Source organism: Pezoporus occidentalis, unplaced genomic scaffold (assembly GCF_034315485.1).
Source record: "Pezoporus occidentalis ecotype Australia unplaced genomic scaffold, CSIRO_AGI_Poc_V1 ctg149, whole genome shotgun sequence".
Taxonomy (NCBI): domain Eukaryota; kingdom Metazoa; phylum Chordata; class Aves; order Psittaciformes; family Psittacidae; genus Pezoporus; species Pezoporus occidentalis.
Genome location: NW_026913305.1, coordinates 1,900,723 through 1,921,836, shown reverse-complemented (window position 1 = coordinate 1,921,836; position 21,114 = coordinate 1,900,723). Strand labels below are relative to the sequence as shown.

The 21,114-nt window shown below is 36.0% G+C and overlaps 1 protein-coding gene across 16 annotated transcripts in view; it reads left to right on the top strand.

Moving 5' to 3' along the window:
• Positions 1–21,114, top strand: part of ERC2 (ELKS/RAB6-interacting/CAST family member 2) — a 495,639-nt gene that overhangs the window by 17,986 nt on the left and 456,539 nt on the right. For all 16 annotated transcript variants that reach the window (XR_009963211.1, XR_009963210.1, XR_009963207.1 and 13 more), the window contains exon 2: positions 1,611–2,413. Coding sequence is in view for 3 of the 16 variants with exons in the window: in XM_062610712.1 (XP_062466696.1) it covers positions 1,757–2,413 (657 nt within the window). In the remaining 13 variants the exon portion in view is untranslated. The remainder of the gene's footprint in view (positions 1–1,610; positions 2,414–21,114) is intronic.

Here is a 21,114-nt window from a genome sequence, read left to right as displayed (position 1 = left end):
TGGAGTAAACATTACTTAGTGACAAGTAAAAACATCTGTGTTACTGGTGCTGTTCCCAGGCTGAAAGTCAAAAACATAGCACTGCACCAGCTACTAAGAAGGAAAAAATTACTGCTACTGCTGAACCCAGGACAATAATGATAATTCAAATGAAACAAAAATGCTTTAGACTATGTTGGCTGTTAAACTTGATGAAAACATACAATATACCAAGCATTTCCTAGAACTAATGAGAGCCATGTGATGTATGATTGTGGAGGGAAAATGAGGGGTCATTGGAGAATGTGGCATGCTTTTTGTTTGCTGACATCATTGATATCCATAGTGGTTTACGCTAGTATCATTGGTGAGGCTTTAATGTGCTAGAGCTTATTAATAAATGACATCATATCATCCTTCTGCCTGTTCCTGCATCAGTGCTTTCTTTACAGCAAATGTAGAACAGATGTTTTGCAGCTCTGGAAATAACATATCTATAGATAATGAGGATGCCTTGAGGGTACAGTTAAAGATTACTGGATTTGACTGAGTCCAACTTTTGTTCTTCTTCTAGTTATCTTTGAAGTAAATGGTACTAAATCTGGTTGATGACCATCAATTTACATAGTACCACAAATTGAAATGTTCAGACTTGTTAGAATAAAATCATTGGGCCTGCCTAACCCTAAAGCACTGTTTGTATGTTTATGCTGTGTAAAGTTAATAAACTTACTTAAAACTTGGTAAATGTCTAATGATAATATTGAAGAATTTGAAAACTGAGCGTTGGTCCACATCTATCTGCTTGGTTAAATAAATTACAAATGTAGTTAAGTAATAATATGATACTCATAGGTAACAAAGAAATAAAATTGTATTTCATGAGCACTCATTTTCTAAATGAAATACTAGATTAGTGTCATGCAGACTTTTCCTCAAGCTTATTAACAACAACTGTTAGCAAGCTAGTACTGAACAAATAATAGTGTGTTGTAATACATTAAAATTGTTCAGAAGGAAACATTCACTAAAATTATTTTAATTTTATTGTTAATTTTTTTCACTAAACTGTCTTTGCTGGTTACGGCTGAACAATTGGAAACAAGCTTTCTTCAGCTTTTTTCCTATCAAAAAAAATCTTTATTAATCCAAACAAAAATTAAAACTCCTGCTGATTTCCCTATTCTGTGTTAATATTATTAGAAGATATAAAAAACTACTGAATTACTACTTCTGTGCTGTCTTTTGAAAATGTAATATCTTATTCTGGGTAGTTCTTAATGTTAACAACAGCTATTTGCTTTTTCTTAATGTAATTCCACATAGTTGTTTCAGTCCATTAACATATCAGGTAAAATATGTTTTTGGGCCCGCCTTTATTGCAGCATAAAGCTAATTAAACTAAGTAAAGATATTTTCTAGCAAGAATAAAATGAACAGCTTTCTCTTAATAAAATTAGCTTGAGATGCATTTTTAAGTAGTCATCCTAAATGCAAAATGTATACTAAACTTTATTTCTAAAGTAGTTATTTTAGGAAGTGGGTTACTTTATATTCTGATATATGCTGATTAATTGGAAAATAAGTTTACAAGATGCAAATTTACTTAACTTGATAATATCTCCTTTCAGGTCTCTGACTTCAGAGGAACAACAGATTTTTGTCTACTGGAAGAATGCAGTGAAACTGCCAACATTTCTAGCTGGAATTATAAATTTAATATTCAACTTTAGTGTTACTAATTTCTTACTTAATAGTACCTCAAAGTAGAAGAAAAATGTATGGAAGTGCAAGAACAATCAGCAACTTAGAAGGAAGTCCCTCCAGGTCTCCTCGTTTGCCAAGATCCCCTCGCCTGGGCCATAGGCGAACAAGTAGTGGAGGAGGAGGAGGAACAGGTAAGACGTTATCAATGGAAAACATCCAGTCCCTTAATGCAGCCTATGCAACATCTGGACCAATGTATCTGAGTGACCATGAAGGTGTAGCTTCTACTACTTTCCCAAAGGGCACAATGACTCTTGGAAGGGCTACAAATCGAGCTATGTATGGTGGTCGAGTCACAGCTATGGGGAGCAGTCCTAATATTGCTTCAGCTGGACTTTCACACACAGATGTCCTTTCTTATACTGATCAGCATGGAGGTCTGACCACATCTTCACACCATCACCACCATCAGGTTCCTTCTATGTTGAGACAGGTTAGGGATAGTACCATGTTAGACTTGCAGGCTCAGCTTAAGGAACTACAGAGGGAGAATGATCTTCTGAGAAAAGAACTAGACATTAAGGACAGCAAACTGGGATCCTCCATGAATAGCATCAAAACTTTCTGGAGTCCTGAGCTGAAGAAAGAAAGAGTACTGAGGAAAGAAGAAGCAGCCAGAATGTCAGTTCTTAAAGAACAAATGAGAGTTTCCCATGAAGAAAATCAGGTAAGTAATTCTGAAAGTTTTCCTGTTGATTTACAGTGACGTACTTCATGTTTTGCTTATGGTACTGTACCGTGTGCTGGAACAAGTTTGTCATTTACAACAAGAATTGTATATCGTGGTCTATCTGCCCCTGACTGCTGAACAGTAGGAAAGCACATTAATAAGAATCAAATAGGGTTATAATTTCCTTCACGCAACCTTCTTTCACATGGCTAAAGAGAACATTTGTTTTGTCACTACCCTTTTTCCTATTTTTGAGACTGTCTAGTGCTTTTATTTTTTCCAGCAGCAGTCTTTACTATACCTAGCAACCTTTCCTGGAGAGGTAAATGAGCCACCTCTGCAAGAGCATAAACATCCAAAAGCATATTTTGTATTAGCTGTATAGGGACTTAGCTCTTTTTTAAAGTTAAAAAAAAATACGATACTAAATCCCCATATGCAGCCTTCTGTAATTCTGTGTTACAGAATGAAGTGGAAGTTGTGTTTTCAGCACTGTTTGAGACCTGTGTCTTAGAAAAGAGCATCCCGTAAATATGAATTTCAAATACTTTTATTTACAGCATAACAGTGTTTTCACTAAGTTATAAAAATATTATTGTAATCTGGATGAATAAAGCTATAAGCTTTGAGACTATGCTATTACACAAAGCTGTACAAAACAGTGGCACAGAATAGATGAAAAAAAAAGCCCCCTTGTATTGCTGTTTCCACACACTTTTTGGCTGTTGGTTGTATTTTAAAGCTGCTTCTTTTAGACCATCTGTTAACTTTCCCCAGACAAAAACACAATCCTGTGTTTCTCTCACTTCCAGATTCCCAAGCTAAACTTCTTTGCTGGCAGGCAGCAACAACTGCAATTTTTAGTTTACTTCTGAGTTTGTGATCATCAGTGCTTCTTACCAAACTTCCCGCCTCCTAGGCATCACATGAACCTAAATAGCTATGGGACTAACAAGCCTTACATCAGTTACTTAAGTGGGAAACTGACTGTCTCTTGATCCAGAATTCAGTGAAATGATTTATGATTTTCTTGTATAACTTGTGTATCGAGACTGACAGCAATAATACTTAATATTTATTTAGAGTAGGTGCACTAGGATGCACCTATTGTCAGAACCAACACTATCAGAAAGTCTAGTGAAGGTTCTGCCATTTAAAAGCTTAATGGTTAGTAAGAGTAGCAGTAGGAATATTCTAATACACACTGATTTTGCTAGCCTTTCTTACAGAAATGTCACATCAGAGTCTTGTGTTAGCATTTGGAATCTGACCTGGGTACTTAACTAACTTTGTCACGGTGACAAAGTCTCTTATGTGTTTTTGTGTTTGTGTGTTTTTCTTCATCAAAGCTATTTTGTCATCTTGAGGGGAAAGTAAATGTGTAACTGTTCTGTGTCCTTGTATTCATTCATTCATTTCATAGAATGTTGTATCTTTTTATTTTTAACAAATGCTCTTATTTTCTTGTAAGTGTGAATCTAACAGAAGACAAAAATTTTTATTTTTAAAAGTATTTTAACTTACCTGTTTATTTAGCATGAATCCTTACTGCATAGTAAGTTAATATAAATATTGGGTAGCCCAGTATTCAACTGCTAACAATATCCAAAAGTTCATAGAATAGACTTAGTATACAGTAGTACCTCCACCGATCCTTTATGATTCAGCTACATTTCTGTCTGCTTAGTAACTCTCAGTGGACTTTTCTTTGAATTAACCCAGCTGATTTTGGACCTGTATAAAATCCTGGTGACCACAGCCTTGTATAATAGTGAATCCCACAGCTTATCATGTCATGTGAAGCACCATGGCTTTTCATTTGGTTTTCACTAGGCTTTGGTGGCTTTTGCTAGGGTTTCCTATTCCTTGTACTGGAAGAAATGTTGAAGAATTGATGTTGGGTGCTGGACTTGGTGCCACCTGTAATTTTGTTAGACACCATCATCACATCCCTCCATCAGCTATTTTCCAGGCGGGAGAATTTCAGCACGTGTGATAGTTCCTTTCATGAAAATGACATTCCTTTGATTCTTTTCTAAGTCTTTCTCAGATCTATCACTTTTGGTCTCCTCATCTCAAAAAAAAACCCAAAACAAACAGTTCATGTTTTTCGTAATACAGCTGTAAAATGGGTTATGCGTTGTTGTTACAGTGTTTGCCCTTTTAGTCTCTGCCAGCAATTCCCAACACTCAAGTTGTTCTTTTTAGCTTTGGATTAACTTTCTCTTTACTGCTACTGAGTACTGAGCTAATATTTTAATGTAAGCGTTTTATCATATTTGAAGAATCTCACCAGTGCTTATAATCAGCTTGGATCGCAGCTTGTTATACATGAAGGTAGGGTTATATTCACTTGTCCATAACTTCACATAATCTCCCTTGAATTTCATCTGCTAGCCCTTGCCTGCCTTATAAAATCCTTATTTGCTTCTGGCTCTCATCTTTACTGCCCCGCGTTACCTAAAATCGTGAGGAAAATCGGTCGTCTTACTGTTCACCCTGTTCTCTGGGTTGCTTAGGTTATGTCAAGACAGCACAGAACCTATCCAGAGGTTCCAGCAAAACTCCACAGGGGTTCTTCTGTTGGTTTTCTGACTTGACCATGTGTTTTTATAATTTCCTCTCTTGTAATCAAATGTTTATGCATGAAAGGGCCATTCCTCTTATCTGATTGCTGCTTAGTTTTCTTGTGAGCATTTGGAGAGATCCTTTCTGAAAGAATGGCTTTGGAAGTCCAAGCTGTTTTGTCAGCTAGTTTGTCAGTCTTATTCTTTCAAACAACTAATTCCAATTATAATTATCAAAAAGCTATAATTTTAAAGGTAAAAATAGGGGTTGGATCTATTACATCTATACTGAAGATTGATAGCTTTATCTCTGTGTGCCTGAAGATTAGTGGGTTATGAAACTTCCTTTCTTAAATGGAGATTTTTCTTACTTAAACACTTAAAACTGCTTTCAGATTCCCTGTACCTGCTGAAATAGGCTTATAGCCAACTTCAGTAACTTCCAACAGACAGACTGTGGGGGGGAGGGGGGAAGAGAGATATAAGCAAATTATAAGTTTGATATTTTTATTGTGGTTTCTGGAAAAATGAGAACTATCAAAGAAAGTTATTTGTAAACTGTAAGAATTATTTGTATTTTTAAAAGATCCTTGACTCTAAAATATAAGGGATATACGAGGAAAAATAAAACTAACACTCAATATGGATTTGATAAGAATATTGTGTTCCTGCTCTGGCAGGGGGATTGGACTAGATGATCTTCTGAGGTCCTTTCCAATCTCTGGCATACTGTGTAATGTCAAGCAAGTCTGTCTTCAAACAGGCTTTATGCATAAGAGAAACAGTTACATTTTTACATTAGGGAAACTTTTTTTGTTGTCTCAGATTTTCATTAGCAACCTGGTGGGAAGCATATGAGATGAAATTGCTGTTGTATGAATGCCTGATTGGAAGACTGTGTTAAAGTGAAGTGTACTTATCAGTGATTCACAGTGAAATTGGAACGATTTGTAGTATGAGCTGGTAGGTATCAGTCATGTGTTTGAGGCTTTCATCAGTGTTCTGAATGATGGGTGTATGTTATGCACCCAGGTAATACCAAGCACGGAAGGGTTAAAATGTTCTGAAAAAAACACAATGAAAAATTAAATCAAATTTGGCAAATTGAACAAGTAGTCTGCTAAAGTAGGATGTATTTCAACAGAAAACTCATAAAATTAAACCTTTTGAAAGCAAAAAGAGACCCATGAAGTTTATGGACAGTAAACTTATGACAGTAAACATGGCTTGAACATCTTTTGAAGGTTAGTTTTCTTTTAAAAGGTGCTTTGAGCACCTGTTCTTTGATATTACAGACCAAAGTTAGTTATCTTTTCCTTCTACATACTCTTTGTGACATACTTTCTCACAGCATGATTAGTAGTGTTCTATATATGGATTGATTTTATATATATATATAGGAGCAGAAGGACTCTAAATGTTTTTAAACAACAAAGTGGTTCTTCATCTTGTAATCTTGCAACCTCTCAGATATTGTATTTTGTTTCCATGTAGATAGTTATCCTCTCTAATTTTGCTTCAATGTGTAATATAGAAGAGTTAATGTAGAGGGTTTCAATAGAGAGCAGAAGGCTACGAGGTGAAAAGAACTGGGAAGACACAAGGAATTATTCAGCAGTATTCATTCCCAGAATTGTTGCCTGTCTGTCAAAAACCGAGGGACAATTAGATTATCCATTTGAAGTAGGTGGTTCTAAGACAACATACTAATGTTTATCAGTTGACATGCTGCTTTTATGAGGTTACAATGTCATAATTAGATTTACTGGTTTGCTTATAAACTGTAAATTCAGTTGCACGAAATAATGCCCTTTTTCACTTAGAAATGTCATTATTTAATATTACATAATTAATGCGAAATGAATGGCTGCATGCAATGAACAGTGGTTCTTTTTTTCATGATACAGTTATGTTGTTGGAAATAACTGGTGAGCTTGATTTCTTTTTTTTTTTTTTTCCTTACCGGAGCCCATATAATTTTAAATTGTTTAATGTGTACTTTGAAAACATGATACATTTTGATCTTCTTTTGAAGTTTTGTTCCTGTCTTGATATTGCAGGAGGTTGTTTCTGATTAATGAGATGAAGAGAAAGGATAGAAAGGGTAGTGAATGGTTCCTCTGAGAGCCTTATAGTTCTGAATACAAAATGATTTCATGATTTTTTTTAATACATCTATAGCAATATGAATAACTCAAATGTTTCAATTAACAGAATAGAGCTAATAAAATAATCAGTAGATAAAGGGTATAGGTATTCATGAATTCAGAACTGAGTAGCTATTCAATTTTGTTTCATATGCTCTTGATTTTACTTTATGACAAGTAGAAGAGCAAATGAAAATAAGTACTGTGAAATTTTTCCCTTTTTGTATTAATTAACCAGTATTCGTAGTAAAATCTTGATCAGGCTAATGTATACATTTTTTGAAAACTGGAGGGGAAAAAAACCCCCAATAATCCCAAGCCAAACATACCAGATACTTATTTTGCTTTTTGATGCATCATACAAAACAAACTCTTTTAGTTATCTTGCTCCCTGTAAAAGAATTAGTAATGGCTGTAACTTAATTTGTGGTAACTTTGCTGGCTTATCTGGGAACTACTCAGTGGACTTAAAAAATAATTAAAAATTATGTATATTATTTATATATATTTGTAAAACTATATAGTTGAAAATCATTATGTATTAATATAGGTTATTAATATAGATGTTCAAAGAAGCTGGCCACTTTCTAACTTTCCCTAATGGTTTCCCTGGCTGGGATCAACCCTGCATGCTTCCAAACTGGACAGGCCATTGCTTAGATCCTGCTGGCATCCTCTAAATGCAAGTCAAAGAAAGTTGAACATCTGTTACTTCCTCACTCTGTCTACTGCTGAGACTATGGTTAATATTTTTTTGAGATACTTTTTTTTATTCCTGTTGAAATTCTGAAAGGCTGATCCTAGTGGAATATGCAGGTAATTGCCAGCAATTGGGTCTTCAGTTTGAGTTCACAGATAACCATTTTCTTCCTTAATATATATCAAAGTATATATCTTTGGTGTATACTGCTTGCTAAGGTGGACCCCCCCTCCTCCCCGCCCCTATTTCTAAATGCCATGGGTGGTCTGAGGAGGTTTTGGGACTATAAATACCTTTCAGTGTGTCTCATTGTTTCTGTATAAATGTGTGCAACACCACAAATTTTGAAGCCTATTGTGAATATTTATGAAGTACAAGGTTACATACAAAAGGTAAAGCTGGTAACCTAAGAAATGGAAATGTTCTGTTTGTTTTACTATGCTTCCTGAGGTATATTACCATGTTAATAAAATAATAATAATATTAGCTGATAATTTTTAGTAAATGTCTTTTTTCAAGAAAACAATCAATTTAAATACTTTGAACTAAAATTTAAAATATAGTATTTATGACCAGTGAAAGTCTCTTTTAAAGGTATTTTAATGCCAGTAAGTTCAGTGCACTCATTCACCTTATTTTCTGTTTTTCACTGTACTGTTGCTTTTTGCTTTTTTCAGCCTTTTTTAATATTTCTTATGTCTTAAAAACTGCATGCGTACTTGTTGCTTTTTAACTTTATTTTGGATGTTTTCACTGTTTTCTTTGTTTAAATTCATGTACATTGATGGCAATTTAGGTAAGTGCAAAATATTTCTTTTTTTTTCTTAAATGAAACAAAATGCTTAAGCATTTGAATGTGTGGAATAGATTAAACATTCATCCTAGAGCAGAACTTCATTATCTGAAGATGAAAGTATAATGAAGTAAAAGTATATCAGTATTTCTTTTTTCTAAATTTAAAAGTCTAAAATAGCAGGACTCTTCTGCTGGGGAATGACAGTATAGGTGGTGTGAAGCAGAATGAGCAAGCTGTGACAGAAGGGTGTGTTGTGGCGTGCTGATGTTACTGATGATTAGGGAAGGCTGCTAGCTCTGCGGTGGGGAGTGGAAAGAGATAAGGAGGTGGCCATTATACTGTAGATATCGATGGAAATTTTGAGGAAGCAATAACTCAGAAGTGATTAAGGGTGAAAAGGGAATGTAGTTACTTTTAACTGTCTTTTAATTTTAATTTTTATTTTTGTTTTACATACCATGGGATTTCAAATGTGAAAAAGCTTGGTAAGTACTGAGCTAGAAAAAGAATAAGGGAAATGTGTCCCTGTAAGTGCACTAGTAATTGTTTAGTCTTGGCTGAAGTGTTTTGGTGGTGTTCTGGTTTAGATGATACCTATTCATACATTATATAGTAGAAACTAATAGTTTAAGCTGTATGGAAATGATATCATGTGTTAATAGTGTTTTGGAAAGGACAGTAATAGCTATCTTTTTTGTGTGGTTTTGAGGTATAAAAAGATCTGAAGAAGGAAAACATTGCTTTTTTTGAATTTTTTTTTTTAACTGTTCACCCCAGCATTTGCAAAACAAGGAGCTGATTTGTAGCCTCTATGATGTGCTGTGTGTAACTGTCAGCTGAAGCAGTACTATTATTGTATGTAAAATAAGGTCCTTTATTCATTGTGTTGGAAATCGAAAGTTTTTGAGAAACTGATTTATACTTTTAAACTTAAAAAAATATTAGCAAAATACCTACTGTAGTCAGTTGGGGCACCTTCTTTTGGTCATCTTTTTTGGTGTGGGGTTTTTTATTTTTTTTAAGTGCAGGCTGTTGTCACTGGCACAATTGGGAATTACTGAAGTAACAAAAAAAAATTAGTTATATCTTCAAGTCGTAGAATGAGTGTTAAATAATGAATGTCAGTGAGTGTTATCAAGAAGCATAATGAGATCAGTCATGTTTTAAGGAAAGATGGATTGACTCTGTAGCTGAAACAGGTTTCCAATAAAGGGTGTTTGGAACTGTAAAATGCTCTATGACTCAGAATTGTGTGCTCATCATCTTTGAACATATTCATATCCTTAGCTGACATTTGATGGTATTTCCCTGAGATAGCGCAAAAAGTGCTGTTGCTTCTGTGTTTTGAGTTTTTTTTTTTTGCCCTGTGATGGTGGTTATCATCTGCTGCATAAAGCTTGAAGTATTGCATGTAGAATTTTGTGAAAGGCTGTAGGTTTATTACTTGGTACTTTAGCTGAATTTAGTAATTTCATCCTGTCTGTTAAATGTCACTTCCAACTTCAGATGGATACTGCATTCTACATTCCCCATTCTGATGTGCTTTGAAACACAGTTCTGTTGTTCAACAGGGATTGTTTTGTTGCTGTGTGGTTGAAACCCTTTGTACAGAAGCCAGGATTCTGTCAGAATCTTGGAGATGATCAGTTATAAAAATGTAGATCTAGCAGGAAATAAGTTGGAATAGAATTGCCTTTTAAGTTATCCTTTCTTTAGGCTTGTAGCACTACTTGAATGTATTCCTTCAGTATATACTGGTTAGCCACACTTGAAGTGTGGCAGCCTCTGCTTTTTGCTTCCTGCTGCCTTAAAATAGGGATCAGTCCAGAGCAGGCATTCTAGCAGGGTACCTTATGCTGTCATTAACATCAAGTAGGTGGGAGAGAGGTGACAGTATTGTACATAAACAAGTTTGAGTTTTGTTAGAGTTGGAGCTATTGGATACATCACATAGTAAACTACTTGACAACACAGGAACTTATTTTGAAAGCAAGGCTGACAAAGCATAAATAAAGTCTCCTGAAGAAGTTAACTAAACATTTGATCTCATGAATAAGAGGATTTTTTGCAGATATCATGCATAATTGGTGGATAAAGAGCTGGCTGGCTGGCTGCACACAAAGAGTTGTCAGTGGTTCAGTGTCCAGCTGGAGACCAGGTGGTGTCCCTCAGGGGTCAGTGTTGGGACTGGTCTTGTTCAACATCTTTGTCGCTGACATAGACAGTGGGATTGAGTGCGCCCTCAGCAAGTTTGCCGATGACACCAAGCTGGGTGGTTCGGTTGATACCCTGGAGGGAAGGAATGCCATCCAGAGGGACCTTGACACACTTGTGAGGTGGGCTGATGCCAACCTCATGAAGTTTAACCATGCCAAGTGCAAGGTCCTACACCTGGGTCGGAGCAATCCCAGGCACAGCTCCAGGTTGGGCAGAGAAGAGATTCAGAGCAGCCCTGCAGAGAAGGACTTGGGGGTGTTGGTCGATGAGAAACTGAACATGAGCCGGCTTCAGTGTGCGCTTGCAGGCCAGAAAGCCAACCGTATCCTGGGCTGCATCAAAAGGAGCGTGACCAGCAGGTCGAAGGGGGTGATCCTGCCCCTTTATTCTGCTCTTGTGAGACCTCACTTGGAGTATTGTGTGCAGTTCTGGTGTCGTCAACATAAAAAGGACATGGAACTGTTGGAACAAGTCCAGAGAAGGGCCACAAGGATGATCAGGGGACTGGAGCATCTTCCCTATGAAGACAGGCTGAGAAGGTTGGGGCTGTTCAGCCTGGAGGAGAGAAGGCTGCGTGGAGACCTCATAGCAGCCTTCCAGTATCTGAAGGGGGCCTACAGGGATGCTGGGGAGGGACTCTTCATTAGGGACTGTAGAGATAGGACAAGGGGTAATGGGTTAAAACTTAAACAGGGGAAATTTAATTTGGATCTAAGGAGGAAATTCTTTCCTGTTAGGGTGGTGAGGCACTGGAATGGGTTGCCCAGGGAGGTTGTGAATGCTCCATCCCTGGCAGTGTTCAAGACCAGGTTGGACAAGGCCTTGGGTGGCATGGTTTAGTGTGAGGTGTCCCTGCCCATGGCAGGGGGGTTGGAACTTGATGACCTTAAGGTCATTTCCAACCTTAACTATTCTATGATTCTATAATATATAAAACTGAATCCTTGGTGAGTTTCTTTACTTGTGATTGTGATGGAGCCTGCAGATGGTTTGTTTGTTTGTTTTTTTGCTTTTAATTTATTTATTCATTCCTCTATTAGCTTCTGTAAACTGATTTCTTTCCTGCCTTTAAACCTTGAGGTCTTATAGTTAATCTGAAAAAAACTGCTGGAAATGACTTCAGATTTTTCCATCATCTGAAGTGGGGGAGAGAAATAGTAGGAAGTGCTGGGGAAAAAAGAGTACTAGAGAGAAAAACTCATTCCTTTCTCATTGTATGCTTTTATTCCTTACTATTTCAGACATTTTCCTTCATTTTGGCCTTTTCCTCTTGAATTTTATAAGAGCTGTCCCCAGTTTATCTATCAGGCGGTTGATCATGCCATATTCTATTAGCCTGCAGTAGGCAACTCTGTCCTCTAGGCTATTAATGGAAAACCACAACCCTTTTAGCTGTGCTGCAAAGCACTATATTCTTTATTTTTTGGGTGACATGGTTTAGTCTGAGGTGTCCCTGCCCATGGCAGGGGAGTTGGAACTAGATGACCTTAAGGTCCTTTCCAACCCTAACTATTCTATGGTTCTATTTTACATGTGTGTAATTTGAAGATGAACTTGTGTGACACTTCGTAACCTTTCTCTACACTGCTACGTTTCTGTGTTCTTAAGATGAATTTCAGATCGTTGTGTTGGGGTGAGGGAAATGTTATGATGGTGACTTAACCTGTTGGTCGCTGATTTGGATTTCTTCTGGATTTTTGCATGTCTAGGAGTTAGTTTGTTAATATCACATGGGGTCAGATTCTGGCTTTACCTGTTGTTTCTTGTGTTAAAGGTGTCTTGTCATTCCCAACTATAGAACTCTGCATCTCCCTGGTGCCAGAGAGTCAGTTGTAAAAGCTGTCATGTTGAAAGATACGATTTGCAATTTGAATTTATTGCTAGAATACATGCCAGTTGAGTTAGCAAACAAACTAGCATTCAGGAGCCCTTGATATTTTTTTTAGAGGATAAGTTTGGTTCAAATTGGATTGTAAGTAGCAGGAGAAAATAGCTCTTGAGTTTAGTAATTTTAAAATATTTGGCCTGTGGGATAGGGAAATAGTACTTTTTTAATTTCCATAAGCATCCACCACAATTTAGTTACTGGTCTTCCTCTTGATGCTTGAAGATGATACACAAAGCTCAGAAAACACATGTGAAAAGAAGGCAGTAGATTTCATGTGAAGTGCCCTTCAAAGCCTGCAGGGAAAGGAATAAATGATGTTTTGGCCAAAAGTAAATTCCTGAGGCAAATAAATGTAGGTATTTTAGTGTTAGAAATTCAGAGAACTCCGAGTTCTTGTAAGGTAATCTCTATTCCAGTTCCATCTATAATTGAATGAGAGTGTGAGGTCTCTACCACATCACATTTCTGTAGAAGAAAACCAAAGGTTAGCAGAAACTAGGGAAAAAAGCGTAATACACATTGGGATTCAGCTTCAGAGCAGCAGCAAGACCTGAATGAAGGTCTGCTGTTTGCACAGACTCAGGTTTTTTGTTTGACTACAGTATTAATTGTACAGGGCACAATTCTCACTGCAGAATCCATGTTCAAATAGAAAGAAAACCAACACAAGTGGGGAGTTGTGCTTTAAGAATTAAATACTTTCTATGTATTTTGATTTAAATTGTGTGAACTGATGTTGTGTAGCTCTTTCAATTTATACGTAGAAAGTCTGAAAGAATAGTCCTGTTAGTGTGAATTGTTTCCTCTGTTTGATGCTAACTTCAGGTAGCTAACACATAAAATGTAATGTTCCAAATGAATTCAGTAAAGAAATGCTTAAATGTGGTGGTATGGTATTCTTGCTGGATACAGTAGAAGGTGGAGGCGAAATAGTGGGTTGCTATTTAAGTCTTGCTATAACAAAGCATTAATAAAATGTTTCAATCCAAACTTGAAAATGACTGAAATCAATGGTTTGTGATAAAAGTCAACTGGTCTATTAACATATATTTGCAATTATATATGTAGATATGTATGCATAAAAAAATTTACATATGCTGGGACATTCGGAAAGCTTTGCATTCATTCATCATATTAAGTTCCTTCTCTATGTCATAAGTTTGTACTGTTCTGAGTGATAGAATCTAAGCTGTATCTCTGTTTTATGAGGGAAACCAAAATTCCTAATTGACCTTTATTCTACAGACCAAATTGTATTTCTTTCCGTGCTGTTCTGAAAATGTACCTGCTTGTCAGCACAGCTTTCTGGAGTATGGAGTAATTTTTACCTAGGTGAAATACATTTTAAGTAAAGGTTTGTACTGAGTTTGCTGACATAAATGCATCTAGGTACACATTATATTGTCTTCCTTGATGCATATTGTAAAAAACTGAAATGAACCCACAGCCCTTTTATATTTCTGGAGATAGCATTGCCATGAATATTACGATACACCACTGGACTGATATTGCAGTATTCTGGAAATCTGAACTTTTTCCTAATGAATTTGTGTTCAAAACGACATTGCGTTGTATGCAAGCACAAGTTTTACTAGAATGTTTCTGATCCTTACGAGATATGGCATAACTTTTAATCATTGGTAAACAGCAGCTGCTTAGAAGGCAGTCAACCTCTTGTGGATAATGGAGGTGTGGGGTTTTTTTTCCAATTTTAGATTATTATTTTAGTATGTTTATTGTTCTGTTTGTAACATATAGCTCATATGTTCTTAGTTTGGCTGAAATATGGAAATGAATAGGCTGCATAATTGCATAACTGCGTATGAATAATCTAGTACTTTCCATATGTTAGAGAGACTTTTGTCTTCAGATTCCCTAGTGCAGTTAAAGAAGAGAGCAGGGAACTTAGAGTGGAAAGCACAAAAGTTGCTTAAGAAAGCAAACCCGGGCATTCTTCATCCTGTTCAGGCAGTTCCTCCTCTGAACAGGGAAAGCTGTCAGAATGAGAATTTGAGCAGTTAGACAATAATCAGGGTAGGCTTTTCCACCTGAATGCATGGCATTTTCTTGACTTCAGGACTCCAGAATGAACAAGCAGTGCTAGTCTGGCAAAGTCCAAGAAAAATTATTTCTAAATAATATTTTAGAAAAACATTTGTTTTCTTAAATAGACATTTGTTTTCTTAAATAGATAGAACCGTAAAATGTGAATTGAAGCCATAAGGAATAAAGATTCTATGTTAAATAGGTAGGGCATCATTCTTTTTGGAACTCTGATCTTCTAGAAAGCAGTGCTTTGCTGTGTGATGTGGTGCCATCAATAGCGAAGTATAGAATGTAAAGTCAGAAGGAAGATTTTGTAAATTTACAAGAACACAACTACCTTTGGGAATACTTTATATATATATATATATATGTATATAATGTTTTCCTTCATGTCACAGTGGTCTCAGAAGAAAATTGATGCAGTCGCAAACTCTATGTGAAAACTGATGGTTCCAAAACCTAAGGTGTTTTTTCTCGCATGTGTTCAGTTGAGTCATATTGATTTCCAAAAAAATGAGGTAGAATCTACTCTTTATTAGATCTATATATTAAAAATATATTAAAATTCTTGGTCCCATATTTATGAAGTTTTTCATGGCAAGTTGTGTTATGTAGTGCTATGTTACTAGTATTACAGATTTTTTTTTTAGCACATCTCAATTAAAACAAAAAACAAACTCAAGAAACAAACATAAAAACCCAAACCAAAACATTTAAGAGAAGTAGTCTGGAAATAAGAAGGCATCTTTGCCTTACATCAAATTGGTCCCAACTTCTGTTAGCATTCTGTATGGTTATGTTTTTCCTTCCCCCCTCCCTGCAACTGTCTTTGTCTGTGTTTGCTGCGTATATCTCCTAGTTTTGGAGAATGGGGTTCTTGTCTAGCTGGCATTGTTTTTTTCAGGGTTAGTTTTTCAGCCCTCCTGTGGGTGCTAGGTTATCGAAGATTTGTGAAACTCGGCATTGTAATTGTGCCTTTTTGAAAGAATACTCCATTGTGTGTGAAATTTCCATCTTTATGTTCTGATGAAGGTTTACTCAAAAAGTTTCATGGAATTGTTTTACCTGTTGAACATCCATTAGGAATGGGTGATTCAGCTCATAGAGTTTTGTTTAGAGACTGCTTCACTGAAGGTTCATTTATTTCAAATTTTACTCCTTGTCTCTTGTGGCTGTGTTTCCCCACTATTTTAATACCCAAACCTGAAAGTTTATTTGCTTTGATAAATGCGTGTTGCTTAATGTCTTTTGACCTTCGCCATCTCATCCTTCTGCAGGACTTTGGATCTTAGTGGGAGGGGTCGCAGAGCACTTACTAAGTCACTTGATGTTTGAGCTAGTGAGCAATCTCACACGTTCTTCTCCTGCTGTCTTTCCCAGTTGTTGTCATTAGAAATTGTATGTCAGCATAAGGTACTACATCAGGGACAAAATGTTTGATATTTTTTTTTCTTTTTCACCTGGGTTAATTTTCTGCTCTCATCTAGCCATGTGATGGTGTAAAGCAGGCAGAGGTTTGAGTGGCCAAGAGCAGGAGGTGCAGATAGGATCTCAAATTCTGGCAGCAGCTCAGATTCTGCTGCTGAATCTCTACTACTGAGTCTTGACTGCCTCTGGCACTTAAGAAATTTCATGAAAGAATGCTTGAGAATCTGGATTACACTGCAGTCTTTGTGTTAGATAGACCTCAGCGGGTACAGAGAATAATATTTAGATTACTTTAGGTATTCTGTACTTGCATAATCACATAGTGAGAAAATGGTGAATAGTGATACTCTTGTGGCTGCAGTGCACATCACAATTTGCTGTTGAGTTCCATTCTTTTTGGCAAGTCAGTAGAGCATTTTAGCTCTGAATGTCATCTTTGGTGTTTGCTCAGAAAATTTTCTTTTTACATGCCCATAAATACTTTTTTTTTATTCTATCTTGATATAATCTGAAGGGTTGGGTTTTTTCAGTGGCTCGATTAAAATTAGGCTTTCCCTGCTACCATGGGAATATTTGGGTGGTGGCTTTTCTTTTTCCCCCCCCCCCCCCCCCCCCCGGCTTAATAGTGTCTACAACAAAATTAGTTCTTTCAGCTTTGACGGCTTATTTTCCTCATGGTTTTTTTCTAGAAAAAAGTAATCCTCCAGTTTTGATAATTGTCTGAACCGATGAGGTATTGTAAAATGTGCAGAAAGTTTTTAATGTGAAAAATCTAGTAAATATCTTTTATGAAGTATGTATCCTTTTCCTCTCATTTTATTGTTTGATTCTTTTTTACCGGATGGTAGGGAATTCTGGAAAACACATAACAGGGTTTGCTGCTGTTCTTGTTTTTAATTCAGCTCCAAAAGGCTACTGGGAGGATTATGTGCAGTCAAAGAATGAGTCAATTTGTGTAAACTCCTTATTTATACCATTTACACATTGAGTATTACCCTGCCCTTTTCTCTTGTGCTGTTCAGCTGTGACTTTGCATTTTCTTTGACTTCTAAATTTAAGGTCTGCGGTGTTTTTGAGCTAGTAATTTGCTCTCTGAAGTGTGGCTACGCACCTACTTTTCCCAGATTGACAAGCTCAAGCATTTAAATACCAAAAAAATAACTGTTTCCTCTTCATTGATGCTTTGAATAGTGTGGTCATTAAAAGCTATCTTCTGTTTCACTGTGCAGGCGAAAGACTGTAACAGGCATAAGTCACATCTGAGAGGATAAAAAGCTTAGGTGTGAGGAGCCGTGAAAGAAGGTGAGGTTTCCAGTTCCCCAGGCATTTATCTTCCCCTTTTCCTGTACAACTGTAGTCCATGAGTAGGTACATGTAGTGGAGTGCTGTACTGCAGGATGATCTTAACTAAAAGAAGCAATTATTTTGCACGTGGGTGTGGACATAATGGAGGACTTTGTAAATATTTCTAAGCCATTATAATGAGCATAAAAATTGGTAAATATTCAAATTTGAATATTCTTTGTCTTATTTCAAGGTGCTGTTTAATCAAAATAGGCTTATATTACCCCCTTTACAATTCAGGAAAGAGGAACATCCCTTTCCCAATAATACGGAGCAAGTCCGTTTGAATTTACCTCCTCTAATAAAAGAATATGAGCAAATAAGTGATATCTCCTCAAGTTGTTAGCTTGCTACTTATAGTATGAATTTTCAGATATACACAGATCATTTAAAGACTGAAATCAGGATTCACTTTTCTAGCAGGAAAAACTTAAAATCTGAAGATTATAAACTATAGGTGGGGGAGGGAGAAGATTTTGATGCAAATTCTGGAAAAGCCAAAACAAGATTAATTAAAAGCCAATCAAAAAGTGAACACCCACCAACAGACTGAAAGACAATAACTGATATATAAAGTAACCGTGGCTTCTTTGTTTTGAATGCTAAGAAGTGTAATTGTTTAAGGTTCTGAACAGTTTACAGCGGACAAACATTTCTGTTCTAAAATTATGCTAAAATTATGAAACTTTAGGCTATAGATGTGAAGCAAGAAAATCCAAACAAAATCAGTAAAGATGTGTTTTCCTTGGAGATGAAGTGGTTTTGTCTTTTCGTGTGTATCTTGCATTTCTTACAATTTTATAGGAGAATAGGGAAGGTGGATATTCTTGTGTCACCTGCAGAGGCAAGCAATGAACTTAAGAGCAATACATTTGCAATAAATATTTGTCAGATACGTAAAAGCAGTGCAGACTATAGCATTAAAGAGAACTTCAGGGTGGTTAACTATGGTATTTAAATCACTTTTTTTTTATTTTCCTGTTAAATGTTAGCTCCAAGTTGATTGATTTGGCTCTGTAGGTGAAATAGTGGGTAAATTACAACTTCAAATTGTCTCAGAAGAGAGAGGATATCCTATGATACCAAATTTGGATGAAGCTTTATTTCAAATAAGCTATCGATTTCTTTTAGATTTCAAGAAATTATACTGAAAAAAATTAGTCATGCTTCCATGAACTCATGTAAAACATAAAAAAACCCAAACGGGAATTCAGGAGAACCCAGCAGTGGCTTTGGCAGATCACACAGTAATGCTCAACAGTTCCATTATCACTTATAATAGTGTGCAAAATTGGGTAACTGCACACTTCTGCAGTTCACAATCCTGTTTACTAAATTGCCAGATAAGAATTTTAAAGAAAATAGAGCAGTTTGTGGTAAGTGCTATAAAGAACAAGTATATACTTGCACATTTGCAGTAGTTTGTATTTTAAATTTCTGCCTATGTACAGCTACATTGTTGAACTTTGCATTTCAAATTGATAGTAATTGTATATGAAGCAATTCTTCTGATATGCCTACATGTTATTGAGATGGTGTAGGTTGGTTTTTTTTCTCTTAATATCTTCCCATTTTTTGCCATTTTTTGTTTGTTTTCTTTTGCTTCAGCAGTCTATTCTTTGAAGTGAGTAGTACCCAAGCAATGTGTTAAGTGATTATTAATAGAGTCTTAAAGGCTTGTGTAATGCCATCCTGGTTTAGGCTGGGCAAAACCTGAATTATTTCAGGTTTTGATTTAGTTAGATTTCATTTAGTTTAGCAAACTATAAGACTGTAGTAATGTATTGAAAGTGGAGTGTTTTGCTTCTTTGTACATTAATGTTTAAAATAGTTTAGCTGTGCTGGACTGAGTGTTTAAGAAACAAACGTTTGAGATCTCTGTATTCCTGAGAATTGTGCGGGCTTAATTCTAGAAACAAAAAAACTTGTACAGCAGCTAAAGAAGTTCATGCTCTGTTGTGTGTGGGCAGCTGGTAATACTGAGTAAAAATGCTCTTTGTTTTTTTTTCTTACCCTGTTGGATCTAGTGCAAATCTTAAATTTCAGAAACCCTGTTATCAAAGGTTTCATAGTTTCCAAGCATATGAATTGCATTCCTGCATTGATTTTGAAAATGAATCTCTGCCATCAGATCAAGTAATTTGCCTTCATCAGTCACAGAAAAGTATTTTATAATTCAGTGACTGAGGCTTTGATTTTTTTCTAGTGTGAAATACCCCGTCAACTTCACATCAGCTCAAACTGAGTCCCACTATTTTTAGTTGCATGGATTCTTGCTGTGCTGTAAGGGATTTCATGATTAAATGTCAGCAAAACTGAACCCAAATCTGACCTTTAAGACAACTATAAATTTTACTGAATAAATATTCCCATTAATCTTTTAAATACAGAATAATATTAGTGAAAGTTCAAAATTTAACTCCTTTTCGTCATTGATTACCAGAATATAAACCAGGAGGTTTTATATCAGTAGAGTGGAAGAACAGTGATTGTGTCTAAAGGAATGCTTTTCTTGGTGGATCTGATTACTTATTGTTAATATCCATTGTTTTCAGTTGTAGCTGGTGATCAGGAGTCATCCTGTAGAGTAATTCTGTGCCTTTAGAGTGTAACTGAAAACATGCACTTTCAGTCTCCCTTTGTGTACTGTCAGTTCTAGTTCCTATCTCTGCACTTGGTAGTGAACCTCTTCACGGTGAGCCTGTTTTGTAAGCTAAAACATGAATATGTTAATAAAGTATGAGTAGCATTCTTATTTGCAATGAAATGGGCTGAAATAATAAGATAGGTCTTGTGATGCTTCTCAGAATATTATAGAAGTATGGAAGCAGTCTTCAGATGTCTGTTCACTGAAATCTGGTTTTACTTTGGCTTTTTTGACTCTCGGCTATATTTAGTGCTCTTTGCTTCCATTAGATGGTTTGCAGCCTTTGGCAATTCCAGGATTCTTCGTGAGACTAAAAATACCTTGTCACAAAAAAGTAGTTTGAAGACTGACTCCTGCTTCCCTTATTGGGGAAACTAAGCTATGTCGGTGGTTTGGGTATTTGTTTGGTTCACCTCCCCTCCCCAGGCTTGTGTAGCATACCTGTTTTTATTCTCTAAACTGTTATGAGATGGAACATCTTGTTTTGTTGAAACTCTAAAGATTTTCAAATTTTGTGTAAAAAATATTAGTGATTTGTGATTGGGTGGCTGCTGTGAAACAATGTGAATAAAAGAAGTTGGCTATGTTTATATGTAGTACATTTATTGATAGCATAACTGCAGAAAGTAAGACTGTTTCTGAAATATTTTTTATTAAAACAAACAATAAACCCAAACAACCACCCAAAACCAAACCAAGGACAAACAAACAACAACAAAAAAGTCCTGAAATAAAACCACCAAAAACTTGTGTGAAGAGTAAATTTTATTCCTTGGTGTTTCTTGGCCTACCTCATGAAGAGGCTGAAGGAGTAAAATCATAGAGTCATATTTAAAAAAGCCATATTTCTTAAAAAATAATCTACTGTTAGTGTTTTGTCAGTGAAGAAATGGGATATAAGGCATTAGAAAGGAGGGA